Source organism: Phalaenopsis equestris, unplaced genomic scaffold, assembly GCF_001263595.1.
Source record: "Phalaenopsis equestris unplaced genomic scaffold, ASM126359v1 Scaffold234178, whole genome shotgun sequence".
NCBI lineage: Eukaryota > Viridiplantae > Streptophyta > Magnoliopsida > Asparagales > Orchidaceae > Phalaenopsis > Phalaenopsis equestris.
The window spans coordinates 74,824-95,768 of NW_018252099.1; the positions used below are offsets into that span (position 1 = coordinate 74,824).

Sequence of the window (20,945 nt, forward strand, 5' to 3'; positions counted from 1 at the left end):
GAATTGGGGATTTTAGTCTGTCACTCTAAAATATCCAATTCTACGCTCGATAATTTTATTTTCTTATTTATTTGCACCCAACTTCCAAGGGCTTTGACCTTCCTGAATCTTGGATGTAACTTTCACTTTAGTTGTAAAACTCAACATATTTTAACAAATCAATTGACCAGATTGAAAGTAAATTAAGATCGAAGTGAAAAGATCATCACAACTTCTTTAACATTTTCATGGCTCAACCAATTCAAATCACCATTTCACAAATCTCAAGACAAGGAGAAAGATAGAGAAAATTACTCAGAATTCATGGGGAAGACACAACAAAACTCGGAATTCATATATAAATGTAAAGTTATACAACTACAACAAGTAAATGACACTTATATCTAATTTCTCCCCAAGCAAACTCCTCGAAGTTCCTCTGAATATATTCCTTTCTTTACAACACACAAAGTTCCTCTTCAAAGCGGCAAGGCGGCAAGGAGGAAGAAATCAAGAAATCTCTCACTTTCCCTCCACTCTTACAATTTCTCGAAGAATTCCTCACAATTAGACTCTCTACACTTTCCTAACACTTAACTTCCCCTCTCCAGAGCCTCCCAAGCCTAGCTAGAGCCTCCTAATTTTTGGCCAAAATCTTCTTTTAAAGTTGTAGAAGAGTTTTCCCAAGAGTTGCCTAAGCATCCCTCCAAAATTCATCATCATCCAATGCATTGTTGGACATAACCTCCGATCTCGCCGTCGGCGGCCTCAAGGGCGCCGTCGGCGGGCTTTCTAAATCAAATAATTTGGAGTCTCGGGAATTTCTTGCCATCGACGCCCTAGTTCAAATCTTCACATTTTGGTCCTTTTCGCTCCAAATTTGCTCTTTTTGCATCTTTTTACTCCAATGACCCTAATTTATCATTCCTGCAACAAAACTTCAAAAATACCTTTCTTTAAAGTGCAATATCATCAGAAACAGTGTAAAATAGGTATGAAAATCTCAACATATTTTTCTTTGGTCAACAACCCCACTTGATCCTCCTAATCGGGCCTTTTATGCTTCTTCACCAACAATTGCTTCTTATAACTTTCCGAGCGGGAGTTAGTTCCCCATATCATATCCTCAACAGTTCTCTGATAGCTAGCATTGCTGTACTTGTTAGCTTTGCATGGCTTTTTCACCATGCTAGCAATCAAATTGAAGATAGACCAAGTGGAGAAAATTAGAGGAAGATGGGAAAAGTGCGCCCCTCACTCCCTATAGGAATCACAAGCACAAAATTTAAGGAGAGTTCAATGATTACGCTATTAAGTAGTCATAAATAAATTATTGTGTTTTTATCACAGTTGTTGCTTTCAAGAAATAAGAGAATCGGGGGTCGAAATATGTACACAAAAAATTGTCAGCATGAATCTTAAGGCAATTCAACAGTCCAGGAAGGAACGACGTGACAAAGGTGTGTCTGCCAGATAATGACCCAGAGGCCCAGAAGACCAACTGACTTATGCTAGTCAGAGATCACCCAAGTTGATTCAATAGTGTACACCCAAATGATTCATCCCGATGCCAGAGACGGCCAAGGGTTCCCTCAAGGTACCATGAAGTCACGGGCTTTGACCACCTTCAGCTAGATCTCCTCATCCAAAGAGTAAACTACCTGTCGGGTTACGATAACCCACTCTCTGCCCAATAACCTAGTTTTACTCGGCTGAAAAAAAACCCCCAAGAAGGAATTAATGTTTGACAACTGGTTCAACACATCCAGTTGGCTAAATATCAAATGATCGGTTCAGTCCTTTCAAACTTTTTTAGAAATTCAATCGATCGCTCAGACCTGAAGGACCGACCGACCGTTGGTCCTCATTTAGAAGACTGACTGATAACATTGATCAATTCACTTCTTCGATTCCAATTGAGCCAGAGAACGCAAGACCCTGGGCCCGCACTGGGATAATAAATAGATTAGTTTGTACAATCTCAATTAAAGCAAGGTTATAAATATAATCATCCTTGATTGTGTTCCCTCTCCTATAAATAGAGAGGTCTTTTCATGTAAAAAGAGTTTTTGCCTCTCCCTTCTCTCATGTATCATCACATAAGAAGAGACTTTAGGCTCTTGAACCTCTTCATGTACCAAGATTATTTGATTATATAAAAAGGGTCACAAAAGCTTGAAAATACCCTATTTTACCTCAGAAGGGCAAGTCACTTTGCACTCCCATAATCTCTCTCCCTCTCCTTCTCTCTGACTTCAAATGCTCAAATCCTTCGGTATGCCACCCGAACAAATTCTTATTTAATTTTTTAATAGCGGTTTTATTTCTCATCTTGAATTAAGGGATATTTGCATTTCACTTTGCGATAGATTTTAAACAATTCAAGGAAAACTGATATGCCAGCTTCATTTGTGTTGCATATATATATATATGTTACTCATTTTTCGTTTGTAATTTTCTTATATTTTAATTTAATTTAATTTTGGCTTTTACATTAATCCTTTATTTTATTTTATTTTAATTTAAAAATTGTTCAAATAAAAGACCAACTAAATAACCAAACTAGCTTATTGTTTGCTTCAATTCTATTTATAATTTTATCGTTTCAATTTTACCTATTTATAATTCTATTTAATTTTTACATACATACCGACAAATGACCTTCAATAATCCTACCACATGCCCATAATGCCCTCATAACTTTACGAGGACTAGAACTCAACTCAGATTAACTCAGATTAAGATAGAGCAAGTTGCCGGCTCCACAAAAAACTGCAACACTTCACTAACATAGTTTCCCAAGAATAAGAATGAACGTCTACAACTAGAAATTTTACATGAAACAGCAGATCAACACAACAGAAGGGAAGAATAAGAATACACTCACTAGCACATGTACACCCACCCAACTCTAACCAGAGTTAAATTTACACTGGCTCCACCCAACCTTCCTGCTCTTAGTAGTTGCCGGAGAAAACAGCAGAGCAAATTAAAGCCAGAAGCGTTATTCAAATAAACCATGACCAAGTTAAATCATGAGCCCTGCAAAGGTTTTGAGGCCACAAACTTGGCTACGGCTTGATATAATTGCTCTTCGTCGAAGGGTTTGGAGACATAACCATCCATTCCACACTTCATGCACTCCTCATAAGTTGCCTGAATGACATCAGCTGTCATGGCTAGAATTGGGAGGTGACACTGAGGAAGTTCGGTATCGGAGTCGTTAAAATGAGCTCCTCTCAGTCTGGTTTGTTCATTGGCTTCGTTTTCCATCAACCGAATTTGTCGGGTTGCCTCGAATCTGAAAGAGAAGAAGTATAAGAAACTATAATTGCGTTCTTCAAATAAAAATTGAAGGCGAATATAGAAATTGCAATGCTGCTTGGACTAAAAAGCTAAAAATAAACTGCTTTCGAACCAATATATGATGTTTTAACAGTGTAGAGTAAATGAGTAGAAAACAGCATTTTAAAGTAAATAGAATCAATCAATCCAATGTCTGATCAGACAACAATGCAAAATTATCAGTGAGTTGTTCTCTCGCTCCTTTCCGAGAGGAACTTGTAAAAGATTCAATATAAATGTAAAATCCCCTTTCCTTTAAAGTCCTTTAAAGGAAAAGGGATTTAACACCTCTCCACTTTCTAATGCAAAAATTTATCACTACCATGAAATGAAGCTTAAGATCCTCACACATATATCTTCTTTACTCTATTTTTTGTGGTTATTTTTGTGGTTATGAGTAGCTTCAATACAATGATACCATCTATTCATATAATGCTCAATGGTACGAGGTAACAAGCTTAAACATAATGGTAGATGGTAGTAAGCACCATGATATAGATGATATAGCTAGAGAATGATGAGTAACACGTTTGTGAAAGTTAAAAAAAAATTATCTTCACATCTTAACAAGGACCCATTTGAAGATTAAATTTCCAATAGACTTTAAAAGTAACTGGTGTATAAATGTCTCTTTATGCAACACCAGCATATGATTGTTCAAAGAGATTAAATGAATCTTTACAAAGCCTCAACATTCAATGGGCACGACTTTATAAAGTGTTTGTTAGCAATATTTTCAACTCATCTGATTATGAAAAATTATAAGGCATCATCTTTGAAACAAACTATTTATTAAGTGATACTTGAGTTGTATACACTTCATTTAAGGGGAAAAGATGACATTCTTTGCCAAGTGAATACAAGTTACCTGCCACATAATAGAGAAAAATTTCTTGTAGGTTTATTTCTAAAAAGCTTTTTGGCCACATCATCTTCATATTGATTTTGGTGACAGATTCAATGATTATTATTAATGGCGCAACTATCTTGTAGAAGAATTGTTCAAAATCTAATCTGCATACTCATTGCATAGAATTTAATAGGTATTACAACATTTTACAGATAAACCCCTAGCCTTTTTCAATATTATCATTTTACCAATAGGACCCTAAATAAGGTCCAATTCTCAACGCTCTCTCTCAAAATGGGCAAAAGATATACACTAAGCCCATCTTATTACATAACCTAGAAAACTCTAATGAACTAAGTCCTTTAGTGAGGCAGTCAACCGCTTGCTCTCCAGTGTCTACATGACTTGCCTCCAATAGCCTGTTAGTCAACTTTTCCTTGATGAAAAATCTATCAAACTTTACATGTTCGGTTCTATTGTGTTGCACTGGGTTGTTGGCAATGTTGATCCAAGACTTGTTGTCGCCCCATAACTTCATTTGAGTTCCTTGGTCCACCTTGAGCTCAACCAACAAGGCTCTCAGCCACGTCATCTCGGCAACTCCTAAGGCCACGACCTTGTACTCTGCCTCTGTTGTTGACCTCGCTACAACAGATTGTTTCTTGTTCTTCCAAGAAACCAAATTGCCTCCTAAGAATATGCCATATCCTAAGATGGATCTTCTGGCATCTGCACAACTTACCCAGTTAACATCACAAAAGACCTCAATGTCTACAGGCTCATTCTTCATGAAAATCAACTCATTCCTTTATGCACTCTTCAAGTGCCTCAGAATCTAGGTAACTGCAATCATATGACCCTTCCTTGGATCATGCACGTAGCAACTTACTGCAAAAGAGATGTTGGGTCGAGTGTGATGCAGATTGATCACACAACCCACAAATCTTTGGTACCTCTTACGATCAACCGATTCCCCTCTCTGTACTCAGCTTCGCTTTCTGGTCAACTGAAGAAACTATAGGTTTGCACCCCAGCATGTCTATTTACGTCAGAAGATCTAGTACATACTTTCTCTGGAACAAGACTATCCTTTTAGGTCCATGAGTCAATTCAATCCCAAAAAAGTATCTGAGTTGTCAAAGATCCTTCACCTCAAATTCATTGCCTAATCTTATATTTAGTTGACAATCTCTATCTCATCATCACCGGTGACAATGATGTCATCAACATATACAGTAAGTATTTGTGGTGCGACCTTCATGTTGTTGAAAGAACAATGTATGACATGCATTGATCTGCTGATATCACATGCGTACCCGTCTTTTTAAACTTGTCAAACCAGGCTCGAGAAGACTGCTTCAAGCTATTGAGTGACTTCCTGAGCCTATGCATCTCGCCCAATGTCTATATTGTATCGAATCCCAGTGGATCTCTATATATACCTTCTCAGTAACTCACAATGAATAAATAAATTCACATTGAGTTGGTGTAACCTCCACCCACCGTTCACTGCAAAAGAAACAAGTGTCATTGTTGGCTCCTCTTTGCTACCGATGCAAAGTCTTCATCACAATCAATATCATATGTGACTGTACCCTTTCATCGAAAGTCGTGTTCTGTACCACTCCACCTTTCTTTCTGGAGTTCGTTTTACTGTGAAGATTCACTTTGCATCTAACTGTCTTTTTCCCATTCGGTAGTGGCACTATCTTTCCATGTTAAATTTTTTTATCGAAACTCTAAGCTCTTAATGCATAGCCGCTTTCCACTTAGAATCCTCCTTAGTAACCTGTCAACACTTGGGTATAGAGATAGTGTCCAACAATGCAATGAATGCTACATGTAAAAGTGATATGTTGAAATATAAAAAAAAGATAGCAGTGTCAAGTTCCCACCTAAAACAATCGAGAGGATGTTTCACATTACTACGGGAAATTCTTCTTAAAATTATGGTGGTTAGGAGAAGGAATTATATCACCTGGTAGTTTGGAGTTGAAGGTGGATGATGTAGGTGTCTCAAGGGTTAGAGAAAATCGGAACACGAGACTAGCTGGCACAAGCAGCACTACAGGCACCATTCCCTCATTTTGCTTCTTTTTTTGTCGGTGTGTACCCTTCCCTCATTTTGCTACCACGTGCATGCACCCTTCCCTCATTTTGCTTCCTTTTTTGCGTATACACCCTTAGCTCACATTCATCCTAAATCTCACCACCTCTAGTTTCCCTCTCCTTTTCTGATTCCTCCCACATCATAAGACAATACATTGCTACCACGTGTATCACTCCCTCACCATTGCTATTCACCCCATCTTGTCTCATATCTCCAGTATTTGGCGAGTCAACAAAGGGTGAGGTCATCTCTTGGATGTAGCAAGGTTCAATCTCTTTAAAAGACACATGCTCACAAACAATCTCTTCTCTATTGGGTTCCAGCAGACATATTCCTTCTAGGTAATAGAAAAACCTACAAACACATTTCATAACATTGGGATCCAGCTTTTCCACCGATGGTTTGTTATCCTACACAAAACATACACATCCAAACACTTTCAAAAGGGAGGATCCCGCTATTATCTCTTTTCAATATCTGTCAATGAGACTTCCAATCTAACACCCTCGATGGCATCCTCTTGATCAATAGAGCAGCTGTCAAAACTACTTGCCCCCATAAGTAATTTGAAATATTCATTGCGATCATTATGCTTAAGAAACCTCTAAATGCCTATTCTTCCTACATATTGTTTGATGTTATATCCCATGAGCTGAAAAGTATTCATCAAATGTTTTGTTACTATACCGTCTCATTATCAGACCTCAATACATTCACTATTGCACCATATTGAGTATGGATTGCCTTGTGAAAGTTTTCAAAGCAAACAAACAAATTAACCTTATTTTTCATCAAATATAACCAAGTAACACAAGAAAAAAAATCAACAAAATTCACAAAATATTGATAACCATTCATGCAACTTATAAAACAAGGTCCCCAAACATCAAAATGATCAAGTAAAAAACACCAAAACTCCTATTCCCAGAATTAATATAAGAGCTCCTATTAAGCTTGCCAAACTCACAAGCACACAAATAAGCTTTTATTTATTTGTCTTCTCATACAAAGGACACATGCGACTCAATAAACTAAAACAAGAGTGTCTGATGCATCTGTGATGTAGCGACAACACATCCTCCACACTATTCTCAGATGCTTCTACTACATCACTCTCTACCATTGATATTAATGTTGAGTCCATCCTCTCCCGATCCAAGTACCAAAGTCCAAGTGTCAGATCAGTCCCTTTCTCTTAGAAGATTACTCTAGATATATTAAAGGAAGCAACACATGTTAGTTAGAGAATAAAGACACTAATAGATAAAAGATTCACAAGAAAATGAGCATGCAAAATATTGGACAATGTCATAATTGGTACCTCTCACTATACCCTTACCAACTATAGGCTGTGATGTGCCATCAATAGTCTGGATGCTCTTCGGTACTGCTAGAGGTATATAGGAAGAAAACTCTATAGACTTTCCAGCTCGTTCAATTGCGACCTTATAGCGAGAGTTCATGCCACGATCCGCTGGTTGCCTTCCCAACAAGCCAAAATCCCTCTGTTGCCTTCTCAACAAGCCGCGGTCCTTTCGTTATCTTCCCAGTGACCTACAATCACGTCGTCTCCTTCCCAGTGAGTCGTGATCGTGAAGTTGCCTTCCAAAAAAACCAAAATCCTATTGTTGCCTCCTAGTTAGCATGGTTGTGTTGTGAAGAAGAAAAGAATGAGACGGCTAGAAAACTATGATACCGGGTAGAAGAATTGTTCAAAACCTAATATGTACATTCATAACATAGACTTATAGGGTATTGCAATGTTTTACAAATAAATATCTAGACCTCTTCAATATTAACTTTTTATCAATAGGACCCTAAATAAGGTTCAATTCTCAACATATCTTCTGTCTTTTGTGGTTGTGAAAATTAACTGATTGCAGTGCCACCTAAGGAGTGGATGGACAAAGTAGTATTCTACCATGTATCCAAGTCTCCACCTAAATTAACATCAAAATATCCTACAGTTTCAAATTATCACTTCAAAAATTTAATGACTACTTAACTACACCTTTCAGGTAGCAAAGAATCAATTTTACAACTCCCCGATGTTTCATTCTTAGAGTTGACAGATATGGACTGCAAGCTTCGATTATATTTACAATGCCAGGACTTACGCAAACTATTGCATACATTAAAGAGCCAATTGTTGATGTAAAATGGGCTCTGGCTCTATAATCTTTCACTTTATCTTCGATAATTATTCTTTTGAAAGTTTGAAGAGGACTAACAAGGGCATGTTCAATACTTTTCTTTCATCATTTTGAACCTCCTAATAGTACCTTCTCAATGCACAGAGCTTGTGAGAAGTTCATAATACTTATAGTTTTATATCAATTAATTCTCAGTTCAATAACTTTCTCAGCTTTAACCAGGTTCATGTCAAATTCCCTTGACAACTATCTTTTTAGATTATTTATTTTCTTGATGGTAGCCCCTACAATCAACTTGTGATGTAAAGTGTAGTAGTCTTATTTCCCACAAAAATTGCAATGACTCATTTGGTCACTTTTAGTTGTCAACATTGAATTTAACAATATAACCATTTACTACAAGCTATCTTGCAGAAAGCAAGTTTCTCTTACTACTACTATCATCATCCTTTCTCAATTACAAGAGCTTCTTTTTCTTTTCTACAACAAGAACTTCTCCCGAAAAAAGACTTAAAGCTTAAGAGAATCTCTCCTCTTATTTTCTTCCATTTATTTACTTGTGGTTCTAGATGATTCAAAATAATGCAATTTCCTTACAAAGTACCAAAGAAATGATTTATAACAAGCTTGAACATATTGGGTAGATAGATGATGATTAGTACCATATGATCATAAATAACGATAAGTCATAAATTTAAATGCGTTAGACAGAGGTTGATAAGTAAAAACTCATATAAAATTAGGAAAAAAAAATTATGTTCATAACTAAACAATATAATGATAAACAAATTGAGGAAAAACTAAACAAAATCTTCATCCAATTAAAACGGACATTGAGAAACATCTTGTATTTAATTATTTACAAGGTAAATAAATATCAAGGGTGTAAATGAGCCAAGTCGACTCGTCAGTCTGCTCAAGCTCGGTTCGTTAATGAGCTCTTGAGCCAAGTTTATCGAGTTTTGAGATCAAGCTCGAGCTCAATTTGGAGCTCGTATATTATTCAAGCCCGTGTTCGAGCTTGACTCGCCTTGAGAATTAATTGAGTCGCTCGATTAATTTATAAAACCCTACTAGCACTCATTCGCGAATAACCCCTAGAGAGACTCCAAAATGAATTTCCCCAGACAAATTTCCGAAGGAAAGCATCAAAGCACTCCATTGAAAAATGGCAGGAACAAATCGTAGCGATGCAACCTACGTTCTTTCCCCTTGGAGACGCCAATGTGAAGGTAAATTGCTGAATGTTTTTTTTCGATTCCAAATGAGTAAAGGAGCGGAGCTCGAGCCTAACTTTTGTCTCTCAAGTCGAGCTAAAGCTCATAATCTGAGATCGAATTGAGATCGAGCATTACGTCGAGCCAAGTACAAGTTAATCAAGCTTAGCTCGATTAATCCTAACTCGAGCTCAACTCAACAAGTTTACACCCTCGTAAATATTAAGCACATTCCTTAAGTCTAGGCAACATACATATTTTCACGTCTTCAGAAGTTAACCATTCTGGTCTCTAGTTCATAATGAGATCACTATGATCCTCTAACCTAATTTTCAATCTTCAGAAATAACCATCATTCCTAAAAACATCAAATACTCCATTAAGAAATAACATTGTTACTAAAATTTTGACTAAAATTAACTACTTTTGACCAAAAATACTCACCCTCAATGATTTTTTTTCTTATTTTAGGGTTAGATCATTCTCTCAATGACAGTTTGAAGAGCTCCCTAAAATTCGAAATTTTTGGAGAAGATTCTACTTAGTCTATCAAAATTTGTGTGTGTGTGTGTGTGAGAGAGAGAGAGAGAGAGAGAGACAAAAGAAGAAATAGAGGGCTGGAGGCGATGGGAAAGGAGGACAATGCCATTTAAAGAAGAAATTAGAGGGCTGGAGGCGATGGGAAAGGAGGACAATGCCATTTTGGTGGGGAGGTGAGTGGGATAGTTGGAGACAATTTACAGAGATCATTAAAGATAGCCAAAATTAGGAAAAGAGTGCTAGAAGATGCAAGTTTTGCAATAGAAGGAAAAAAAGTGCTCCATGGGTAAAATGCGGGGCATTAACATCTTTTTTCACTTAAATGCAGATTCCATTAATGGAAGGACTAGTTTGATGCAGAACCAAACACCAAGACAAAAGTGGAAGGTTTTTTAAAATATGACCTACGTAGAGCATAGCAAAAACACGAGGGATCTGTGATAATTAAGCTTGATTATACACTATCTTAAGCCTAATTAATGATAATCATGATATGCGGGTAATTTATATCAATTGAACATGCTTTCTTACTTACTATGAAAGCATCAATTGATATACCCTGATTTTCATGATAAGTGATAACATATTAACTTGAGTCAGTTCAATGAGAAATCCTACTGTGCAAAGTAATTCAAGTTATACCGGCATGCTTTATTTGAAAATTTTTTCAAGTTGTAAGAACCATTTAATGTGCTTTATTTTGCATGCTATGTCAATAATACCTTTTAGAATTAAAGAAGTTAAAAATATTAACGCACTGTATCTATCAAACCTTCCATGCTCATATTTTACCTTACTGTTGTCTATTTTTGTATTAAGTACTCAATTAGTGCTCAACTAAGACTTTGAAATTTGATTATGATTTGACTACTAATCATTCATCATAGTATTATTTCACATGTATACTACCTTAAAGATTGATAACCTTTTCACATGTAGAAATCAACATAAGCAACTAGCCACGCGGCAACATATGGATGATCTGCATTCTCAGGTTTTGGTTTAATGATATTAATTATGACTCCTTTCCGAGAATCACAATCGGAGAAAACAATAATACAGATATTGTTGTGTGTCGGAATATTCACAATGGTAGAGTGATAATTTAACATCTTAGCGTTGCACGAAGATCCAACACGCATAGATAATAACAAAATAGTAAGAGAGGATGTCCAAAATTTTTTAAGTGGAAAAACCCTCAGAAAGGTAAAAAACTTGATTTGCTCAAAGAAATCTATTACATGATTGTAAGTACATATGTTCACTCTTCTTTTGAATTAAAGATGAAACTATAAAACTGAAAATCACATATGTACAATAGTTATTTAGCTATAATAGCCGCAATAGAGCTACAACAAATATAGTTGGTCATGAAGACCGCAGTCGGTGGCTACAATAGCAACAGTTGGCCAGACTTTAGTTGGAAGTTGTAACAGTAATAGTCAGCCCAAAGACAATAATTAGTTGTTGCAAGGTAGTAATTGGTCATGAAAGCCGTGGTTGAAAGCTACAATATCATTAGTTGGTCACAGAAATCATACTTCGTGAATGCAATAGTATCAGTTGGTCATAGAGGTCGTAGTTGAAAGTTGTAATAGTGGTAGTTGGCCACATAGATCATAATTTGTGATTGCAATATCATCAGTTGGCCACATACGCCATAGTTGGTGACACAACAATATCATAAGTTGGCTATAGAGGCCATAGTTGGAAACTATAATAATAGTAGTTGGCTAAATAGGTCATATATGGTGACAATAATATCGACAATTGGCCACATAGGTCGTAGTTGGTGACAACAATATCATCAGTTTGCCACACGATCGTAGTTGAAAGTTATAACAATAATAGTTGGCTACATAGGCCGTAGTTGATGACTGCAATATCGCCAGTTAACTACATAGGCTATAGTTGGTGACTACAATAATGTCAGTTGACTACAGAGGATGTAGTTGAAATTCATAGTAATAGTTAGCCACATAGGATATAGTTGATAGTTGCAATAGTGAGAGTTGAAAACATATGCCGTAGTAGTAACTACAATAGCGTCAGTTCACAAAAGCTCTAGTTAATGACTACAATAGTGTTAGTTAACCACAAAGGCCGTAATTGGAAGTTGTAACAATAGTAGTAAGCCACAAAACTTCTAGTTGATTACTACAAAGACAATAATTGACCATGAAGGTTGTAGTCAACCAACCACAAAAGTTGTAATTGAAAACTATAATAGTGGTAATCAACCACAAAATTTGTGGTTAGTGGTTACAAATAAAGTAGTTGGTCATAAATATTGTATTTAGTGACTATAATATTGGTAGTTGGCCAAATATACCATATTTGAAAATTGTAACAACAAAAGTTGGTCGAAAAGGCCGTAGATGGTTGATGTAATAGCATTACTTAGTTACAGAGGTCGTATTTTGATAATGACATTGCAAGCAATGGTTGGCGGCAGCCAAAGGTAAGCGACGACAAACAATGACAGTCAGCAGTGATAGTCGTCAGTGGTCGATGGTTGTTGACAGTTACGGAGGCCGTTGGTTAATCATCGGGTCTTCAATATAGGTGTTAAGCACAATGACTGTATTCGGATTATGAAGTTTGCAAATAGGGGTTGTTGGTGGCCTACGGTCGACAACCGTGGTCAGTGATGGCTGACAGTGTTCGAAAGTGGTCGACGAGCGGTAGTCGACGGTGGTTGGTGATTGCAAAGTTTGATGGTTATCATCATGCCTTCAATACAAGTGTTAGGCACAATGGTCATATTCAAACTATGGCATTTGCAAACAGTTATTTTCGGCGGCTGGTGGTTGAGCTGGTGGGCAGTGATGGGTAACGATGGTTCACAACGGCTGAAAGGCTATAATCAACGGTGATCAATGACTACAGAGGCTTGTGGTTATTGCTGGTTCTTCAATATAGGTTTTAGGCACAACAATTGTATTCAAAATATGATGTTTGCAAATAAGGGAAGGTGACGACCAGTTTGGTGACTGCTAGTAGTTGGTGACGGGTAGTGATTGCCAGTAGTGGTCTAAGGTAGCCGACAACAGTGGTTATCGCCGAGTCTTCTCTTCAGAAAAGGCTCTAGAATTCTTTTGATTCATCAATCTAAGTAAAAAGAGGTGGTCTATTTATAGGCTTTTGAAGAATAAAATTCATAACTTCCTAAACTACCTAATCGAACGACTCATATTGAACTTTTCGATTATAAGTCTATTTTAATGATTTGAGGGTCTTAGTGACGTCAAACTTAAGCAAATTTAGGCTAATCAGAATCCTCTCATTGAGATGCTAGATTTGAATATAAATATGTCAAATTCAAAGTTCATTTGACCATAATAAAAAACCTCCAAATATGCTTTAATGGTCTTAGCTTGATATATGCTTGGTTGGACTTAGATTAAACCAATTATGGTATCATTGAGTTCGTCTTGTTGAGAAGATCGGTTTGATTATAAACTTCCTGAAATTGGGGCCTTCGACGATCTTGAATTTGAATCTAGAATATTTTTTGATAAAAAATGCCTTGAGATTCGTGCAAGATAAAAAATATTTGATGGTGTATCAAATATGAATAGTAAAAAAAAAAAATCTCTTCAGGTTACCTTAATAGAAGTTATTGAAAATAAAGATTAAAAAAAACATTGGATTCCAAACTAGCAAACTATTTTATATTGGAACTTGACTGCATTCGTCTATTAAATTAATAAAATAATACCTTAAGCATTTTAATATAACTTGAAATCTCATTATCTGCATTACTTAATAAAAGGGACAGTCACATACATACCACCCAGAACTTGTTATTTACAAATCAACCACCTTTATTCATCCATTTTTCAAATTCTCACTCAAATATAAAAATTCATGGTAAAACCCCAACCCATATGTTTCATTTTAATCAAATTCTCAAAGGTTAGATTGTGGCACACATAAATACACCAGTTCGATAGTTCAAACAAATCATCTGGGTGGTTAATTTGTAAGTATCAATGTTTCTGGTGTCATGTATGTAATTATCCCTACTTAATAACCAACCACTAATAGCACTCCTTACTACCACACCAGACTTTATGGATTGAACTAAAGACAACACTTAATCTTAACCTTTAACTATATGCATTATTGTTTCTAATAATTGTATTTTTACTCACAAATAAATATTAATTGTTTACCATGACATATGATGACTAAAAAATATACATTACATAAAATGCAAAAACATTGATAAGGGAAGTTATCAGTAGTAAGTTAAAGTTTTTCATACCCATCCATCTCTGGCATCTGGACATCCATGAAACAAGCATCAAATTTGTGTGGCAGTTGAAGTAGTGAAAGAGCTTCTTTCCCACTTTCAGCACAATCAACTTTAGCTCCATATTTTTTTAGAGCCGCAGCAGCCACTCTAAGATTTACCTTATTATCATCAACCACTAATATATTCTTCCCAGCCAGCAGGCTACGTAAGAAAACAGCACCCTTAGGTAATTCTTTTCCTGGCTGGTTATCTATTCCAAGCACTTGCTGAAGGCATACTGCCACTGTACTAGCTCTGAGAGGCTTTACTAAGACCATATCCACAAGAGAATCACCCACTGCTTTATCACATTCAGAGATAACCAAAAGAATAACCTTAGGTACTTCATGTATATGACCTGTTCGCTTCCGCTCAAGAAAATGGTCATACAAGCAAACATCACTATTGTTCCAAGAATCTTTCTCAATAAATAAAACCTTTGGCAATTTCCTGTATAATAACAATGATAGGGCCATATAAGCGCACATGCTTGAACTTAAATACATCAAACATATTTACAGCATGATGTACAATATTAAAAATGGAGAACTATTGAAAATATAATCATAGCGTAGTAATATTACTTGAAAAGTCATATTAGACGTTAACATTTAAGAGAACGAAACCACTGAAAACATTTGAGGTAAACTGCTTGCACAAACAGCTTACCCGTTCATCAAACAGCCATTTTTTTGAGTTAAAGCGTTGAGAGCCATCTTGGTATTCTTTGCAATTTCAACGCTTATGCCAAGCCTTTGGAGATGATACTTCGTCACAGCACTTCTGACTGACCTTTCATCAACTAAAAGTGCTTTCAATCCATTGAAACAAGCTGGTAAATCCTCCGATAGAGATCTCTTTGGACCACCTCCTGCATTTCTAGTACACTGTTGGAGGACAACAGAAAAGGTAAATGTACTTCCAATATTAGGCTTGCTTATGAAATTGATTCTACCCCCCATTAGTTCAACTAGGCATTTACTTATGCTTAAGCCAATACCAGTTCCACCATAATTTCTGGATGTAGAGCTGTCAGCCTGCATGAAGGGTGTAAAAACCCGGTCTTGGGCACGTAATGGGATTCCTATCCCAGTATCCTCAACACTTACAATCAAATTAACACTTTCAGGATATTTTTTGTTCGCTAGCCCATTTAGAGAGACAGAAGCATGAGATGCTTCATTTGAAAGTAATTGCTTAAAATTCTCCCAGCTGTTCCTATTATCAGCTGCTTTATATCCACTCAAAGTATTGAATACTGTGCCACCAGACATGGTCTCAACTTCATCCACCTTTCCATTTGCGGAGGAGCACAGCATACCCTCAATTGGCATATTAGAGTGCTCCGCTAAATGAACTTGGATGAAGATGTGACCTCGATCTGTAAACTGTTAAAGATTACAAATAATTTGATATTAGAATTTGCACTTGAAACAAATAAACCATGCAAACTTTGCATGAGCATTAAGTTTTTACTTAATTAAATTTCCAAAGACATAAAAAGCTCCAAAAATCACAACTCGATTAATTATAAGCACTAAATTAAGAGGTAGGAAAAAAACAACCAAGAACACAAAAGAATTGTTACCTTTACTGAATTTCCAACAAGATTTGTAATTATTTGTCTGAATCTCCCTGGGTCACCAGTTAGAACTTGTGGAACGTTATCCGAGACAAATGCAGCAAGCTACATATTAATAATACAGCATTACCATGTGAGTTAAAAAAATGCATTAAGAATGACACAAAGTGGGAACTAGATAGAAGAGAAGTAAAAACGAAGAGCAGATAACTAGTTTGAGTATTAAAATTAAAAAAAAAAAAATATCTTCTAATAATCACCAGATAGTTCACCAGATAGTTTCTAGAGATAATCACGCTAAACTGGACTAACCTCAATTCCCCTCTCCCTTGATTTTGCAGAAAACAACGAAACAACATCATCAAGAATGGAGCGCAGGTCAAATGGTACAGCTTCAATCTCTAACTTGCCAGCTTCAATTTTCGCCCGATCAAGAACCTCATTGATCAATGCTATTAAAGCTTTCCCACAAACTTGAGCAGTCTGGGCATAATCTTTTTGAGTTAAATTCAAATCCGTATCTAAAAGCATATCCAACATGCCTGGAACATAAAGCACATTTTTTAGCAAAAAGGAAAAAGATCAGATATTTTTAGAATATATGATGTATTGATATTGGTGAATCATACCAAGGACACCATTCATAGGTGTTCTGATTTCATGCGAAACAGTTGCAAGAAACTACATACAAGAAAGCAGGACCATAATGTTCAGAAAAAATTGGTACTATCACCCAAAAAAGATTAAATTTCAAACCTGAGATTTTGCAACATCAGCAGCTTCAGCTTGAACTTTCAGCTCCTCCATCTTTCTACAATCTTCCATAACCATGACATAGCGCTTCTGAGCAGCATACAATATATAGGCTACTAACATTAAGATCACAACCATACCAGATGGTGAGGTGATTGCTGACCATGGGATGGGAGGTTTTTGGCTATAACTGTCAGTGAAAAAGATCAAAAAATTAAATTTTATCCATTAAAATTCTTGGTAAAAGTATAATATGTACTGGACTTACCGGCACACCATTTGGTGCTTCCTGAATGGATCCCCAAAATCTAGCATACTCACATGAGACAATGGTTTATAACCTTCTGAATTTTGGGCTCCATACATAATCAAGGGATCAGAAATGTTGGTAACATCATAAACATTCACCTCTATATCCTGATTACCGGCAAGTTTCTTCAATAAATTCTCCACAAGTGATTCAACATCAAAAGCTCCACCAAGATATCTGCACAACACAATCACGAGCACAGAAATCCAGTCAGAAAACAATCAATCATTTTCTTAAGTACAAATAACAGAATAAAATAACTTAAATTGCTGTTGATTTGAATCAAAAAATCTAGCAAAAATCTAGAAATCAAAGGCGACCATTCTAGAACAGAACTTTTGCAAGCACAAAATCTCACCCTGCCGTAGCTTCCACACGGTTTTCAACAGTTGCCTCTGCAGGAAGTCCCATTCGATAGACTGGGAATGTGAGAACTACACCGAGATGATTCGATTCCAGTAACCTAAAAGGGTTTGTAAGAACAGCTTTGCCAGTAGCTCTAGCCCTCAATATATTCTCTCTATCTTCCTGCAGTGAAAGAGGAAACAATTTAAAACAGAAGAATAAAGTAACAAAAAGATTTGAAAAGTGGCAAAGTGAGCAACAATTAGAAAATACCTCGCCGGACATCATATCCAGGACCTCTAGATAGGAAACAGTCTCCTGTGAAAAAATAACTGGTGCATATTCATCTTGCTCAGGTGAGGGCTCACGTTTCATGGTTTTGATTGTCCAACCTTGCTGACTCTCAAAATTTTCTCTATCATAATGAAGGACTCGTTGTGCATATGCCACACCGCTCAACAGTGGCCGCTCAAATGCAGTCATTCCAGTGTAAAATGCAAATGTATCCTAGAGCACCACATAGGTTAAAATAAGTAAAACTAAACTAAAAGACTAAATTTAGTAAATCTTATACATCCAGATTTAATAATCCTGAAAAAATAAATCCAAAAAAATCATTCAGTATGATAAGTGTTCACTACAATTTATATTGGCATGTTTATACAAACATCATAATCATCAAGTAAAGATTTAATTTTTATTAATTAAACTAATTAAATCATAAATAACATAAAACAGCAACCCAATTATTTATTAATAATTTACTAAGCTGGATACAATAACTTATATTTAGTCAAACTAAAGCACAAATAATACAAGTTTGTTTCAAGTTAATTTTTTATTAATTAATATTAATTATTAAGGCAGCATTAAGTTTTTTAATTAATGCATCTAAATCTACTTAGTTTGATTGAATATCAATAAGTTTAACCAAATTTTTTTCAATCATAATCAAACTAATAACATCATAATTAGTGTAAGAAAACATTCTAATAAATCATTATTTAGTAATTTATTAATTTAATTAAATATAATAACTTTTATTAATCAAATTAAATATAAAATAATATCAATTTACTCAAATTAATATACATTGACTTAATTAATATTAAATATTAAGGCTGACATTTTTAAATCACAAATTAAAATTAATATATTTTTATTAATTAATATGTATTTAATCGCATCTCCTTTGCTGCTCCTACCCCTCTAAACCCTAGTTGACAAAGAATAGTGAGGAAGTTGCATGGAACTGACCCACTGCATATAAAGGAAGAGTTCATTGCAGCAGCTCATTGAATGAACTGGTGCATCTCTGCAATTAATTAAATCCACCAAACAGACGAACTTGGTTAATCGAGTTTTTAAGATAAAAATGGGGAATAAACATGATTTAACATTTTGTTGGATTTAATTTCTCCAATTTTTTTTTTTTTCTGTTTGGCAATGAAATCCTTGCTGAAAACCTGTTACCAAACAGCATTCAATATAAATTCCTAGAAATAAGAAAACCGTCATTAAAACATCATCTAGCACAGTGAGTAGATTAAAAAAGAAAAATTAATAAGTTTTATTTAGAAAAAAAAAATCGAGAGTAAGGCCCCAATCCAACTGAGCAGTAAAACAATGAGAAGAAAAGTCTACGAAAGGATTCAACCATCTCCAAGGAAATACGAAGAGGAATATTGGACGTACACAGAAGGGGAAGGACCTACAAACATGACGATTCCACATAAGCCTTAATTATTGCAAAGCTTTGTTTTAAGCGTATTAAAGTTAAGACAATACGAAGAAATTAACATCAGATTGAAATTAGAGCTTTAATTTAGGAGTCTTTTTCCCAATTACCATGACTATGCAGAGAACTGTAAGACCAAAATCTGAAATGCTCGAAATAAATTGCAAAGAAAACCCTAAATAACCCCAAAAAAAGATATGAAATACCTGAAAAACTACAGTTGAATTTAGTGACAAGTAAATATGAGATGAAAGGGAAAGAAACTAACCTGATCCATGGCGCTCGGATTCTTCTGGTAATGGAAGGTGGAGATGAGAACAGCAAGTGCGTGTACATGGTTAACACTGACGGCGAACTGGTCCTGAAGCATTCTCGCCCTCTCATCGCACATACTAACCAAGGCCTCCTGGGCCGTCGTCATGATTGATTCCCGATTGTACCAATGAATTGCCACCCAGACAGACACCATCAACATCATCCACAAAATCCATGCCGTCCATGTCTGCCACCATCGCTGCCTCGCCACAGGAATCTCCGTTCCCATGGCCGTAAGAACTCTCAACCAACCACAACTCCCCAAATCCTTTCGGTAATCTATTAATATTTATGTTTTCACCTTCCACTCTTCCTTAATCCTGTTGTCCCCGCCGCATTGGCCCGTGTGCGAGATGAGAAAAAAAGAAAGTATAAAATAGGAAAGCGAGGCAACACAGCGTGTGCGAAGGGCTTCTCAAAAGAAGGAAAGTCTCACAAACTCCAATAGCAAAAAAATCAATGCAATGAAACAAGCAACACGCTTTTCCTCCTCTCACAAGTTGGAATATTTTTGTTTTCTCCCAAAAAGACAACTCGAGACAGGGCCGAGAAACCCGACGGAGCAAAACAGAGGAATCCAATAGCAGATGACGGACGAGAAAAAGAGAGATACAGTAACAGAGGAAGTGCTCGTCGAGTGATGATATCTGCAACACCTCTCGTGCAGTGTATCTAGTTAAGGAAATATTCTGAAATCCTACTTTCTCCGGAGCAACTGAATAATAATCCTTGATATTTTAAATACGCAGTTATTAAACAATCATCCCTTACAGCATCCTGTCATTCCCCTTCCCCTAACCCCACTTGTCCCCCTTCTTCCACCTCTTATTACATCAACTACTTCCTGATCTCCCTCTCCTCGCACCAGCAAGAAAAAGCCAGCAAAGCACGAAGAAGATATAAGATATATAAGCCAGCTCCGCTGATATCTTTCTGGTTTGATCAGCTCCTCAAACCAAACCTAAATGCTAAGTTTCCAACTGCAGTCTATTAGACCGTCGACCTCACCGGAGAACTTGATGATTGGCGGGTTGAGTCAGTCACCGAGAATTTAGAGTTAGGGTTTCGTCTCAGGTACGAGACGCGGCAGAAGAGCCCAAAAGAAATCGCTCCCCGAGATCTTTTCGACAGCGACGACTGACAAAGAGTGAAACGAACCCTTCACATGCGAGAAGAAGTGGATCCGGTGAAATTACTATATGCCCTTTATAGTCTTTTGAGTTCTTTTACTGACGTACTTCCTTCTATAAAAGGGCAATCTCGTCATTGAAAATACAACGAGGAGATTAACGGGCGAGAGAGGCAGTTAGGGGTATTTTAGACTTATCCGAATTTGTAGCTAGCACATAGTTGACTGGCCCTACTTTTAATGACTATTTTACCCTTTAGATAATGCTTGTTGTACTAG

At 36.3% G+C, this 20,945-nt stretch overlaps 1 protein-coding gene across 1 annotated transcript; it reads right to left on the reverse strand.

Moving 5' to 3' along the window:
* Positions 1-2,739: 2,739 nt before the first annotated feature.
* Positions 2,740-20,696, reverse strand: LOC110038857 (probable histidine kinase 6). The gene is made up of 11 exons (XM_020743775.1): positions 19,491-20,696; positions 17,758-17,991; positions 17,498-17,667; positions 17,098-17,316; positions 16,833-17,019; positions 16,706-16,757; positions 16,389-16,618; positions 16,083-16,181; positions 15,164-15,882; positions 14,465-14,944; positions 2,740-3,280 (listed from the first exon to the last, which is right to left on the reverse strand). Exons 1-11 carry the CDS (start codon positions 19,764-19,766, stop codon positions 3,013-3,015), a joined length of 2,934 nt encoding a protein of 977 aa, XP_020599434.1. The 5' UTR covers positions 19,767-20,696; the 3' UTR covers positions 2,740-3,012.
* Positions 20,697-20,945: the final 249 nt, after the last annotated feature.

What these genes read in the sequence shown, in the direction of transcription:
- LOC110038857 (XM_020743775.1), bottom strand. Translation starts at nt 19,766, where the DNA reads ATGGGAACGGAGATTCCTGTGGCGAGGCAGCGATGGTGGCAGACATGG. An exon ending in TGGATATGATGTCCGGCGAG is followed by an intron (nt 17,668 to 17,757) that starts GTATTTTCTAAT and finishes CTTTCACTGCAG; the next exon opens with GAAGATAGAGAGAATATATT. An exon ending in AATGGCTGTTTGATGAACGG is followed by an intron (nt 14,945 to 15,163) that starts GTAAGCTGTTTG and finishes GTTATTATACAG; the next exon opens with GAAATTGCCAAAGGTTTTAT.